The 14,587-nt window shown below is 41.0% G+C and overlaps 1 protein-coding gene and 1 long non-coding RNA gene across 2 annotated transcripts in view; one reads left to right on the forward strand and one right to left on the reverse strand.

The window, feature by feature from the left end:
• cnksr2a (connector enhancer of kinase suppressor of Ras 2a) overlaps positions 1–9,023 on the reverse strand; it is a 100,893-nt gene extending 91,870 nt beyond the window's left edge. Inside the window, exon 1 of the mRNA XM_061921547.1 lies at positions 8,885–9,023. Coding sequence (XP_061777531.1) covers positions 8,885–8,948 — 64 coding nt within the window. The 5' untranslated portion in view covers positions 8,949–9,023. The remainder of the gene's footprint in view (positions 1–8,884) is intronic.
• LOC133569314 (uncharacterized) overlaps positions 1–9,665 on the forward strand; it is a 59,020-nt gene extending 49,355 nt beyond the window's left edge. Inside the window, exons 4-6 of the long non-coding RNA XR_009809792.1 lie at positions 8,626–8,747; positions 8,853–9,051; positions 9,135–9,665. This is a non-coding gene — a long non-coding RNA (uncharacterized LOC133569314). The remainder of the gene's footprint in view (positions 1–8,625; positions 8,748–8,852; positions 9,052–9,134) is intronic.
• Positions 9,666–14,587: the final 4,922 nt, after the last annotated feature.

A 14,587-nucleotide genomic window follows, 5' to 3' on the forward strand; every position in this document is an offset into this window, starting at 1 on the left:
CATAAACTGTGGGGAAAAAAATACAACAACGCAATATTCAGTGTTGACGGCTAGATTTTTCTGGACACGTTCCATAAATATTGATGTTAAATATTTCTTTTTTGGTGAAGAAAAGTTTAGAATTAAGTTCATGAATACAGATGGATCTCTATTACAATCCCCAAAGAGGGCACTTTAAGTTGATGATTACTTCTTTGTGTAGAAATCTTTATTTATAATTGAATCACTTGTTTATTTTTCGACAAGATTTTAGTTATTTTTGTATCTTTTTTTCCAAATAGTTCAAGAAAGACCACTACAAATGAGCAATATTTTGCACAGTTATACTATTTAAAAAATCAGATACTGATGAAATAGTGCTGTATTTTACTTCTATATATCTCTTTTTTCAACCAAAATTGTTTTGCTCTGATTAGGGGGTACTTGAATTAAAAAAATGTTCACAGGGGGTACATCACTGAAAAAAGTTCGAGAACCACTGGATTAGAATATTGATTGTGAATGAGCTACAGTACCACTCAAAAGTTTAGACGCACATCCCCATGTTATGTCTAAACTTTTGACTGGTACTGCATACACGTAGCTGACTTGTGCAGATTTTCACAGAACTTCAAAAGGGAAGTTGCCACTAAATTGTGAAACATATTTTCATGAAAAGTCAAACTCATGACAGACTATTTTGTCACAACTTGAGGATATTGTAAAAAAAAAAAAACATTTCCTTTGTACTCTACGATTGTTTCACATATTCATTGTCATTTTTGGAAAGGGTTAGGTTGGAAAAACTCAGTATTTATGCAATATGATGCACTATTATACCCCAAAATCACACATTTTAACATAAAGAGCTTAGATACTTTTTGCGAGAGCATTATACTGTCATAGTTTGAAAGCCATTAGGGCCAAGGTATACTATTTGTATTACATTCACCTAAAATCCAACTTGGTCTGCAATGCACGATGCATACATGTGCTTAATGATCAGCTTCAGAAAAAGGCATGATTCATAGCTGACTCACACACTCCAACTCCCACAGATGCACACTTTTCACAAGAGCAGGCGAGCCAAACTCCCACACACACACACACACACACACACACACACACACACACACCCTCAAATGGGCCGTCACTTTCTCTCTGTCTTTCGCACACACACACACACACACACGCGGACATAAGTACTTGGGGTTTTAAGAGATGGACATCAAAAGTGGATACAATACTTTGTCGTAAAAGAGTTGACAAAAACGAGAACCCTCTTGGATGTGCACATGATGTTTTCAGACTCTAGCTCAAATTTGCCAGGTTGAAACCCAAATTCTTAGATTGTTTGCACAAAACAATATTGTGTTTCTATTAGGGATGGGTGCCAAATACCGACCGAAGTCCGTCGGTACTATACGTAAAATCAAACAGTGCCATATTTTTGATGATGCGTGATGACACGTACGTTGGCAGACCGGACTCTAGCACTTGGAAGAAGTAGTCAAGCACTCAGACCGCAATCAGCCAAACTGTTTTTAGGTAATGTTATAATTTGCTATGCCAGCAAAGTAAAAAGAAAGGACTGAAAAGTACAGTAAGAATAAAAACTGTGCTAGCTCAATGCTAATTTACATTGGATTAGCCAAAGACATGCTAGTGATTGGCAATTTTACCTGGCGGTTTGAACACGTCCAAATTAGGTAATGAAAACTACAACTACAAGTTTAATACCTACTGTATAAACACCTTGTAGGTCTCAACGAGACAAAAGACGGGCACATTCAACTCAACGGCAAAGACTACTTCCTGGCTAAGACAATGCAACATAGTCAAACCGCTACTGCCATCCAACGTCTTGGAATTGGAACTGCAAAGTTTACTGTATATTAATGGTGTAATTCTTTGGGCACCTAGAGATTTAATATGATTCCAATTTCTGGAGTGACAATCTACATTTAGAATTGATTCTAAATTCAGCATTATTCACAATCCAAACCGTTTCTCGCATTGTATTTCTTGGTATAATATTTATGATGACATTTTTTTAAAACAGCTTTTTCTAACCTGTAACCTAACTTTGGTTGCATAGAGATGGCCTAAAAAGGTATTTTTAACAATTGATTATTATAATCCAAAGAGGTTCATTAGCTCTTCAAAAAATAATGCGATTTTGTTATTATTAGAGACAGACCTGTGCTTATTTCTGTACCTGACGGAAATAAACAAGTGGCAACCTCTGAGGAAGGCAACAGTTGTGGCTGAAACCGTCAGGTACGGAAATAAACACAGGTCTGGCTGTAAGAATAACACAATAGCAGAATTGATTCTTATGAAAAGAAAAAGAAAAACATACTTTTGAAATACATTTTAGAACATTTTTTTATCAATTTCGAATCATAATTCTGATAGGAATCAATTTTTTTTTACACCCCTATTAGATATACAGTACAGTACAGTATTTGAAAATGAAACACAGACTTGTAAGAACAGTTAACAACTGGACAACATAGCGCAGGTTAAATGTTAAACGAAAATTGTTTAGGTTTATTAACACACACAAAAGTACCAAAAAATTAACTGTTTTTTCTGGGTGCTGGGAATTAGTACCATATCGATTCAAATGTGAAAGGAACCCATCTGAGTTTTTTCAATTATAATGTTCTGTAATATAGTCATGGATTACCTCAGAAATTGGAATATAAGCAGTATGATGTCAGAGATCCTCTATATGTCGAAAGAGCCCTGCCGTTTTTAGGACCTACTGCAAAAATGGTAACCAAAGATCCACCATATGTTTGGACAGTGTTGCACTTTTTACGGATGCACTACAAAAACACGAGTCAACAATTCTGGTTCCTCTATTTGACAAGGGTGCAATGCTGTTTTTAAGGACCTCCTGCAAAACGTCTGTCTAACATTTCCCAAATGACAGAGGGGCATCTTTGCTGTTTTTTCAAAGAAGCACTTCAAAAACGGTAATGAAAGATACTCTAAGATCCCTGCAAGATTGTTTGGCAAACAAGGCCACTATTAAGCAGAAATGATTTGCGTGGCACTTAACTAATTGCCAGTGAGTCATTGACTGCTTGTTTAATGATAATAAAACTGTTATGATCCTCTGCACGGATCATATTCTGTTTGGGTGTTTTGGGTCACTTGTGTTTTTCTGTTTGTTTTGGACTCCTTCGGTTCCTGTGTGTGAACTTCTCAGTTGGTTTCCGTGGTTACTTATTATTTTCACCTGCCGCTTGTTCCAGACGCACACCTGTGTTTTGGTAATCACTGTCATTATTTAAGCCTGCCTTCTCCCGTCAGTCTGCCTGGGTTCCTTGTTTGCGGTAAGCTACAGTCGCGTTTATGTTTCTGGTTCCAGTCTCTGTGCTAAGTATTAGGCTTAGCTTCCCGTGCGTTCGGCACGCTGTTCTTTTGTTTCCAGACTGTGCTAAGGGTTTGCCTTAGCTTCCCGTGCGTTCCTCACGTTGTTCTTTTGTTGGTTTCTGTCTGTTTAGTACTGTGTATTATTTATTAAAGGCCTACTGAAATGAGATTTTCTTAATTAAATAAAGTTTGCGACTTTTGGTCGCTAATAAAAATGCCTTGCCTGTACCGGAAGGGGCAGAAGATGTGCGCCTGACGTCACGGGTTGTGGAGCTCCTCAAATCCTCACATTGTTTACAATTATGGCCACCAGCAGCGAGAGCGGTTCAGACCGAGAAAGCAACGATTTCTCCATTAATTTGAGCGAGGATGAAAGATTTGTGGATGAGGATAGTGAGACTGAAGGACTAGGAAAAAAAAAAAAGACAGGTCAGTGAGAGCGATTCAGATGTTATTAGTCACATTTCCTAGGATAATTTTGGAAAATCCCTTATCTGCTTATTGTGTTACTAGTGTCTTGGATCCGCTTTGAACTGAACTCTCGCGGCTGTGTTGGAGCCACTATGGATTGAACTTTCACAGTATCATGTTAGACCCGCTCGACATCCATTGCTTTCGGTCCCCTGGAGGGGGTGGGGTTTGCCCACATTTGAGGTCCTCTCCAAGGTTCTCATAGTCATCATTGTCACTGGCGTCCCACTGGGTGTGAATTCTCCTTGCCCACTGGGTGTGAGTTTTCCTTGCCCTTATGTGGGTTCTTCCGAAGATGTCGTAGTCATAGTGGTTTGTACAGTCCTTTGAGACATTTGTGATTTAGGGATATATAAATAAACATTGATTGATTGATTGATTGATAGTGAGATTATAATGTCGTACTTGAAAGTCGGAGAGGTGTGGCCACGTGTGTGGTGACCGCCAGTGTTTCTGAGGGAAGCCACGGAGGAGGCAAAAGAGTCGCAGCTGCCTCTTTGACATGTCTACGGTCAGAGCCGACTTATTACCACAATTCTCTCACCGAAACCTGCCGGTTGACATGTGGTCGGGAACCATGTTCGTTTGACTGCTCTGTTCCATAGTAAAGCTTCACCTTCGGGAATGTAAACAAGGAAAAAACGGCTGTGTTTGTGTTGCTAAAGGCAGCTGCAATACACCGCTTCCCACCTACATCCATCTTCTTTGACATCTCCATTATTAATTGAAGAAATTGCAAAAGATTCAGCAACACAGATGTCCAGAATACTGTGTAATTATGCGATTAAAGCAGACTACTTATAGCTGGGATCGGGCTGCAAAACAATGTCTGCTACAATCCGAGACGTCACGCGCACGCGTCATCATATGCGTCATCTTACCTGACGTTTTCAACAGGATACTTTGCGCGAAATTTAAAATTGCAATTTAGTAAACTAAAAAGGCCGTATTGGCATGTGTTGCAATGTTAATATTTCATCATTGATATATAAACTATCAGACTGCGTGGTCGGTAGTAGTGGGTTTCAGTAGGCCTTTAAATCATCCTACCTTTACGTTTTCGTCCGGAGTGTCTTTCGCCCCCCCTGGGAGAACAAAATTGCGCATCATAATGCGACCCGAGCGTGACAGAAGGAACCCAGCACCTCGTTCCCCCGCATTAGACCGCAAGGAGTCTTCGCCTCGCCATCAGGACGCGTCGCTCCCAAAGACGACTCCTCCGGACAGCAGCACGCCGAAAACAGCCCAGTCTTCCCCTCTGAAGTTTGGTAATCCCATCACTCACTTTGCCAAACAGTTTACTAAATGGGCTGTCAGTCAGCTGGAGACCGGCGTGGATGACGTCACCCTGTCCACTGGTGATGACGTCATAGACGAAGAATTTTTTTTAAATCAGTATATTCTTTCTTTCAGCCAGTCACAAATGACTTTAAAGCTACAATCAAGCACTATCAGGACATGTTTTTTAATTGTAGGTCTAGTCAGTCCCAGTCACTTGCTGACTTCCAAGCTCAGCCCCCAATTACTTTGGCCCAACCCCCTATGGCTCAAGCTCCGCCCACTCCTATGTTTTTTCCCCTGGTCATCCCCACAGTCCACTACGGAGGTGGCTCAGTTCCTGTCAGCCAAACTGCCACGCCCTGCAGAACCTCCTCTGTCTACTGCACTTCCTGCTCCAACTCAACTATCTTTCGAGACACACCTCGAAAAATACAGTCCTGCTTGGGTGGATTTAATCTCACTAAAACACAAGCAACACAATAGATAAGGGATTTTCCAGAATAATCCTAGCTAATGTGTCTAATAAAATCAGAATCGCTCCCACTGCAATCACCTTTTTTTTTTTTTTCCTAGTCCTTCACTCTAAATTTCCTCATCCACAAATCTTTCATCCTCGCTCAAATTAATGGGGAAATTGTCGCTTTCTCGGTCCGAATCGCTCTCGCTGCTGGTGGCTATGATTGTTAACAATGTGAGGATGTGAGGAGCCCTACAACCCGTGATGTCACGCGCACATCGTCTGCTACTTCCTGTAAAGGCAAGGCTTTTTTTATTAGCGACTAAAAGTTGCGAACTTTATCGTCGATGTTCGCTACTTAATCCTTTCAGCAAAAATATGGCAATGTCGCGAAATGATCAAGTATGACACATAGAATGGACCTGCTATCCCCGTTTAAATGAGAAAATCTAATTTCAGGAGGCTTTTAAACTTTCATGTTAAGGTGGGGGCCGCAAAATAAGGTCTCGCGGGCCGCAATTGGTCCGCGGGCCGTGTGTCTGAGACCCCTGCCCTACACCCTTTGGCCTCAGCGCCTGTGGCATATGTCGCACATTGCCGCACACACACACACACACAGCATCATATTTCCTAGTGTTGCCAGACACACCCGAGAGGCCCACAACATGGATCAAATACCACATCAAGGCACGGCACACGCATGTTCTTGCCGAGCGCCTTCTGTTCGGGGCGATGCACGCGCGCCTTCTTGTCAGCTGTTGTGCACAGACGCTCTGAGACGGAACAACTCACCATCCGCCCACATGCTGACCACACACATAAACACGCATGACCAAGTGCTAACCTCTCAGGAAACAAAACAATGGGCACAGCGCAACGTGGAACAAATCTCGGTCACGATCCCTTGTTTGCAAGTCAGCCAATGAGTCAACGCGTTGCTTGACCTGCTTTCTGGACACCAATATCAGTATTGATACAGTCATTTTGTCCTCTTATTATTATTATTATTATTATTATTAGTAGTAGTAGTAGTAGTAGTAGTCACAGTAGTATAACTATTTTATTATTTATTTTGCCTATATTAATATTAATTTGGGCTTCCCGGTGGCAGAGGGGTTAGTGCGTCTGCCTCACAATACGAAGTTCCTGCATTCCTGGGTTCAAATCCAGGCTCGGGATCTTTCTGTGTGGAGTTTGCATGTTCTCCCCGTGAATGCGTGGGTTCCCTCTGGCTACTCTGGCTTCCTCCCACTTCCAAAGACATGCACCTGGGGATAGGTTGATTGGCAACACTAAATTGGCCCTAGTGTGTGAATGTGAGTGTGAATTGTGTATGTCTATCTGTGTTGGCCCTGCGATGAGGTGGCGACTTGTCCAAGGTGTACACCGCCTTCCGCCCGATTGTAGCTGAGATAGGCGCCAGCGCCCCCCGTGACCCCAAAAGGGAATAAGCGGTAGAAAATGGATGGATGGACAAATAAACCTTATAAAATTTAAATTACAGTTAAAACTATTAAAAATACCAAACATGACAATATATTTTTAATTTTTATTGATCGAAAACATGATTATAATAATAAAAATATAGATGTAAATAATAATCCATCCATTTTCTACCGCTTATTCCCTTTGGGGTCGCGGGGGGCGCTGGTGCCTATCTCAGCTACAATCGGGCGGAAGGGTGGTACACCCTGGACAAGTCGCCACCTCATCGGAGGTAAATAATAATAATAATAAGTATTATTATTTATTGTTAGTAGTATTAATAGTGGGAGTAATAATATTATAATTTTAATATTAATTATCATTATTTTGTATCAATTCAAAAGATGAAAATAATAATCTATCCATCCATTTACTACCGCTTATTCCCTTTGGGGTCGCAGGGGCCTATCTCAGCTACAATCGCGCAGAAGGCGGCGTACACCCTGGACAAGTCACCATCTCATCGCAAGTAAATAATAATAATGTATATTGGGACGGCGTGGCGCAGTGGGAGAGTGGCCGTGCGCAACCCGAGCGTCCCTGGTTCAATTCCCACCTAGTACCAACCTCGTCACGTCCGTTGTGTCCTGAGCAAGACACTTCACCCTTGCTCCTGATGGGTTCTGGTTGGCGCCTTGCATGGCAGCTCCCTCCATCGGTGTGTGAATGTGTGTGTGAATGGGTAAATGTGGAAGTAGTGTCAAAGCGCTTTGAGTACCTTGAAGGTAGAAAAGCGCTATACAAGTACAACCCATTTATCATTTATTTATTTATTATTATTATTTATTATTAGTAGTATTAATAGTAGGAATAATAATATTATAATTTGAATAATAATTACAATTTTGTATCAATTCAAATGATGAAAATAATATAATTACTTTTTTATTATTAATAATAACAGTAATAGTTTATTGAATTTTCAGTATGACTTAGTTATGTTTATTAATTGATGATAATACTATTATTAGTATTAGTTGATATATCGTTTGAATATTAATTTGTATTATTATTGTCAAAATAATAATAATGCCATTGTTTTTTCTATCACAAACAGAGTAGTGTTTTTTTATGTTAGTAAATGTGACCTGAGGGGTGAAATGTCATATTGTCTGAGCTGCTTTCATCAGTATTCATCGTCATTTTGTCCATTTTATCATTAGGTCCCTTTCACTATTAATGACATTATTTGTTGTAGTAACAATAAAAATAAAATATGGAAAAAATAATAGAAAATAAAAATAAAATGGAAAATGAAAATACAAATTTGAATAATGAAAATTAAAACAAAGCAACAAGATAATTTAAATATGCATTGCATTCAAATTTTGTTTCCTTAATATCCAAATTTGAGTGTTGACAATTATGTGGATATAAAGAGCACCGACAATGAATGGCAAGGAAGTATCATGATGTAACTTATGTAACACTTCACAAGGTACGCCATCTAACGACGTCCATTCAGACAAATTAGGCCTTTTTCAAATATAGTAACGCTTACTTTTGACTCTATTTTCTGTTCAACTCCTATTTGGCATTGTTTTCCCCATGCTTGCCTGCAACAGGTCTTCATTTCATGAAAAGAGAGTTTTGCAGTCTTCCCAGACCTCCAGGTGCACACTGCTAAATTATGCAAGGATAACATCTCTGATCTGCTGCAATATATGTAATTCCAAAAAAAAATAAGGTAAGTACAATACATTTTGGTTCTCTGAGGAAAGTTTATCTTGTCCTGTCAGTCATCTGTCGTCGTGACATCACTCTGTGAGTGATTGACACCTCCCCCTGCCAGCGACATCTCTGCATCATCGTATCCTCACCCACCTTTCATCCAGTCCACCACCTGGCCGGCGGTCCACTTGCTGACCGGCTCCATCACCAGCGCCATGGGGCAAACTTTCACCCCCTTTCTTCAAGAAAAACCGATCTCCGAGGGCTGGCCCCAGAAGACCCCCCTCTCCACCAGCGCCACCACCCTCCTCCGGGGCCAGGTGACTGTTGTCCACACGCCTGCCCCCCCCGCTCCCCAAATCCCCTCCACCTCTAACAGTCCGTTATCCGGTACATTCCTCAGCTCGTCTGCATGCTGCCTCTCCCCTTCGGTCCTTCCTCTGCGCTTCTGTACGCCGTCACGAGCAAGTGGCAACGGGATATGTCGAGGCTTGTGTGTGGAGGTGTGTGCGCGCGCCCGGATGGGTAAGTCACAGCATCTCTCTCTCACTCTCTGGTGAACGTGTGCACGCTCCCCGTGGGTGGCTCCACGTACATCATGACTTCAAGGCGATCGTGTAGATATGATGGAGGCAACGTATGCGACAGGGAAACACTCTTTTATTTTATTTTTGCTTCAGTGTGGGGAAAAATGATTCCTCAGCTGATTTCCTCCTCCTGCTTTATCCCACCCCTCAATTATTTCAAGAGGCAGTTGCTCCTTGTGGACTTCCATCCTTTAGGGCTCTATTAAAAAGGTCCCATATTATAGTATTTTCCAACAATTTTTAATAGGACTCAGGGGTTCCACAATAGTGTGGTGTCCAAAATTGTTCCTATATGTTGGAATCCAGACAGTTCAGAAGTGTTTTACTCAAACAAGCCCTACTGGGGACAAGCCATTTAATTTTCCAGACTATAAGGCGCACTTAAAATCCTGGTTAGATATTCACTACGCCAGTGGTTCTCAACCTTTTTTCAGTGATGTACAATTTAAAATAAATAAAAAATAGTGAACAACCGGCTGAATAAGTGTACGTTATATGACGCATAAATAACCAACGGAGAAGGTGCCTTGTATGTTAACGTAACATATTATTGTCAGAGTTATTTGATGACGAACCCCAAGATGCAGAGATGGAGGCAGGCATGGAATGAGAAAACATGATTTAATTAAATACTAAGACAAAAACAAAACCAAAAGGGTACAAACACAAAGCGCGCACGAGGCGGTTAATCAAACAAAAGGAGCTAGCCTGGGAGCTAGAAAATTACGAACAGGAGCTTAGCGTGGAAGCTAGCGGGTAGCAAACAGGCAAACAGAAGTTGTACTTGTATAATGAAAAATAAAAAAGAAGCAGGGAACAAAAAACAGTAAGCTACAAACATTAACTGAATATAGCTTACCGCTACGCTGCAAAGACAAGGTACGACACGACAGCGGCGACTTGACGTGACATCGACAAGACAATACAATGATCCAGCAACTGACACAAGACAAAGCAGGTACAAATAGGAGCGGGCTGATTGGCAACGGGTGTGGCCAGGTGCTAATCAGCCGCAGCTGAGGAGGAACACAGCACTCAGGGAACAAGACAGGAAGCTGACAAAATAAGAGCACTAGACAGGAACTAAGGACAGGAAATACTAAACACAGAGGAAACAGACAAATGCAGAGGAAAAAAACTAAAACATAGACAAACTGTCAGGGGAAAGCCTGACAATTCTGATAATAGTCATTCAAATAACTATAACATATAGAACATGCTATACGTTTACCAAACAATCTGTCACTCCTAATCGATAAATCCCATGTAATTTTCTTCCTCGATGTCGCTTCTAAACAACTCTGCCAACTCCAAAGGTATGCGTCGCTTCCTCTTGTCGTTTTCTGCTGCATATTTCACTACGTCCAGCTTGTAATCTGCAGTACATGATTTCATTTTCAGTGCCATTTTAGTTCAGCCCTTCTCGGTTTTTATAAGTTACCGCCAACGTTGAAATGATCCATTTTAATAGCTACGGCAGTAGCATATAGCATATAGCAGTTGGCATCCCATGACCCACAATGCACTTCTGCCATGACCCTCCCCCGCCAAATTCTTATTGGTTGGCGTGTGTGTGACGATTGCTGACATTTTCTTTGTCTCTTCCGCGGATGAGATAAACAATATTATATAATGTTTTACGGTAATGTGTTAATAATTTCACACATAAGTCGCTCAGGAGTATATTTCGCACCTCCGGCCAAACTATGAAAAAAACTGCGATTTATAATCCGAAAAATACAGTATGCATGTTTTTTTAAACCACAAATGGTGATGGTGTGAAAATTTTTGGTTTGAAAAATTTTTACTTTGAGTAAGTAGCAAACGTTAGCAGCGCTAGCATAGCTACCTGCGCCATATGCTAATATCACATGTACTTTTAACAGCAACATCATGCTACGTTAACTTGTTCGCTGGAGAAAAGATAACTGGCAGGGGTGTCAAATTCAAGGCCATCCGGCCCGCGGGCCTTGACTTTGAATGGATTATATATGGCCCCTGGGATGATATTTAATTAGTATTAGAACCGGCCCGCGGGCCACAGCCGCCTGCTGCTGTTTTGCACGCACCAATACTCCATTAGTGTTGGCGCTAGGAATTTTCAAAATAGTGTCCCGGGGATCCCATCAAGTTATATGAATGGGGTCCCACAGTAAACTTTTGGAGTCCCACTTTTTGGTAACTGTTTTGAAAACAAATGATAAATGTATGCATTATCCTGTTATATCTCACATTTTATGTTGTGTTTTGGAAAAAGTTGTCTTCTTTTTTTAGTTTTAATGCCCTGGATTTTAATAGACCAACCCATGTGTGCACAGATTTTCCTCCATGCGGCCTCTGAGCTAAAATTAGTTTGACACCCCTGTATTAAGATGTATAGGGTAGCCATTTATTTATTTATTTTCCCCACAATTGGTATGTTAATGAGAAAGCGACGGATTCTCTGAAATGTGAAACAAGTTTGTTGGATTTTTCGGATGTTTTTGTGTTTATATTTTGCATAATCAATTACTGTAAGACCTAGGGGTATCAAAAAAAAAGTTTTTTGAATGAATCACAAATCTTATGTGTAAAGCAGCTCTAAGTAACTTTTCAACCTTCCTAAAATATTTTCACAACTTTTGGGATGATACTTCAACTTAAAATTAGTTAAATGACACCTCTGTCATGGCCTGAGGGGGTCTGTATCGCTTTAACTGGCATTTAGTGACTTTGAGGAGGGTGGCAGGAACCCTGCCACACAAAAAAAACTACAAATGTGCGAACTTGCTTTACGGCATACATCACTCTCCCTTTCCCATTCGTTAAAAAAACGGAAGTCGATGCGAACGCCTGCGTGCCATCAGAAAACAAAAAGAAGAGGAAGAACGCCTATGTGCCATTACTGCTATCATGGCCAAAGCTCTAAAACAACCAAAGAAACAAAAAGTTTTGTCTGAGGAGACAAAAAAAGGACAGTCAGGATCTACATTGCCCAGGCTTTCACTCGCTGGTGTGAGCTCAAAGACGACGAATTTCAGACTAATGCTGCTTTGGCTCTGTTCCTGCTAAGCTAATAAATAACTTTCGATGCTCAAATCAAAATGCTAATGCTAATGTTAGCTACCGGAAATGAGCGTGGTAGCAATAAATAACTACCAGTGTGATAATTCCACACTACTTCTTCAAAAAAATCCTCTCCCGCCGGTTTTTCTTTGCTTTGAACGTGCATCCGACCAGATACATTCTTGTTAGTAGCGTCATGTTTGTAGCGCAATCCAAGATCATTCCTTGTGTCTGCCATTTAACATCAGCATAGCCATTAGAGACCTAATATTTGTGCCAATATTACAGTGGACATCATGTCAGTTTGACGCTATATGCGCTAGTCCTCATGGGAAATGCGGTCTTCTACTGGCAAAACACTACCGCTTTGATCCACTGTCACTGCCAAAACCAAACAAAACAGAAAGTTCTTAAAGGCCTACTGAAATGAGATTTTCTTATTCAAACGGGGATAGCCGGTCCATTCTATGTGTCATACTTGATCATTTTGCGATATTGCCATATTTTTGCTGAAAGGATTTAGTAGAGAACATCGACGATAAAGTTTGCAACTTTTGGTAGCTAATAAAAAAGCCTTGCCTGTACCGGAAGTAGCGGACAATGTGCGCGTGACGTCACGGGTTGTGGAGCTCTTCACATCCTCACATTGTTTACAATCATGGCCACCAGCAGCGAGAGGTATTCGGACCGAGAAAGCGACAATTTCCCCATTAATTTGCACGAGGATGAAAGATTTGTGGATGAGGATAGTGAGAGTGAAGGACTAGAAAGAAAAAAAAAGACACGGCAGTGGGAGCGATTCAGATGTCATTAGACACATTTACTAGGATCATTCTGGAAAATCCCTTATCTGCTTATTGTGTTACTAGTAGAGATGCGCGGTTTGCGGTGTCATCCGCGGAGTCCGCGGATAAACCGCGGATCGGGCGGGTGACATGACGAAAAAATTTATTTTAATTAGATTCGGGCGGGCGGCGGTTGAACCATCCGGAAATATTTGATATACATGGTTCCGGGATCGGTATCCTTTACCATTCAAAGAGCCATTTAAGACCCGTGTCACAAAGCAAAGAAGACAATAGGAGACGCTAATATTCTCTAGCATGACTGCCGGCAGTCACCCAGATAATAAGTATTAGGGCGTGCTATGAAGCAATTGGCTTTGTCGCCTTCTACAGCATATGCGATCTGCTTGTCAGTCCAGCAACATGATGTGTGTGGCTTTCGCAGCAACACGCACACGACTGCTAGGCATACTGGGTGACACAGAGTACACTAATGGTTGTGATATAAACAATTTTAACACTCTTAGTAATATGCGCCACGCTGTGAAGCCACACCAAACAACATTGACAAACACATTTCGGGAGAACATCCTCCCAGTAAAACAACATTAACGCAACACAACAAATACCCAGAATCCTTTTTATCCATGACACATCCTGACTATTTTATACACTCTGCTAGCAGCAAACCCCCCACCTCTCCCACCCCCCCTGGGGTTCGGTAAGGTGGTCGGGGTTGAAGGCGCGGGGGTGTAAAGTATATTCAGGAAGTGTCACGGATACAAACAAATGTCAAACAAAACCAGTTTTCTTTTAGGTAATACAAATATTTATCACATCTGTTTATCTCGTTATGGAGGAATGTAGTTAATCATAAAACTGGCGCACAATGTGATTAAAAAGTATTAATCCAGAATCGCCTGCCAGGAATGGATTCTGAATCTAATCGTTACCCCCAAGAATCGAATTGATTGGAATCGTGCGGTGCCCAAAGATTCTCAGCCCGGGTAAGACCCCTTCCATTTTAGTTTGCATTTAGTTCAGCCTTGCACACAGCATTAGCATCACACATTAGTTGGCTGATTGGATTGAGACGAAGTGAAAGTGACGAAAAGGTGCAGGAAATTAAAGAAATGTTTATTTACAGATTAGTTTACAGAGGAACATTTACATGGGAAAATCGACCGAACGTACTGAGCAAATGTATGCTTGAGGAAATAAATGTAGATTCTTATTTTTGTATATATTTTTTCTGCACGAGTAATAGTTACGTAATTTTACTGAAGTGAGATTACTGCTGGTTCTACTTCCTCTTTTTTATTTTTACTTATGCTTTGTGGTGTCTGGGAAAAGAATGAAGACTCCCAAGTTAGGCAACCAAGTAAATATTTCTCTAAAAATAAGTGCAGCCTTGGTAGTGTTGCTTACAAGATTAGCCA

The sequence above is a fragment of the Nerophis ophidion genome, linkage group LG15 (assembly GCF_033978795.1).
Source record: "Nerophis ophidion isolate RoL-2023_Sa linkage group LG15, RoL_Noph_v1.0, whole genome shotgun sequence".
NCBI lineage: Eukaryota > Metazoa > Chordata > Actinopteri > Syngnathiformes > Syngnathidae > Nerophis > Nerophis ophidion.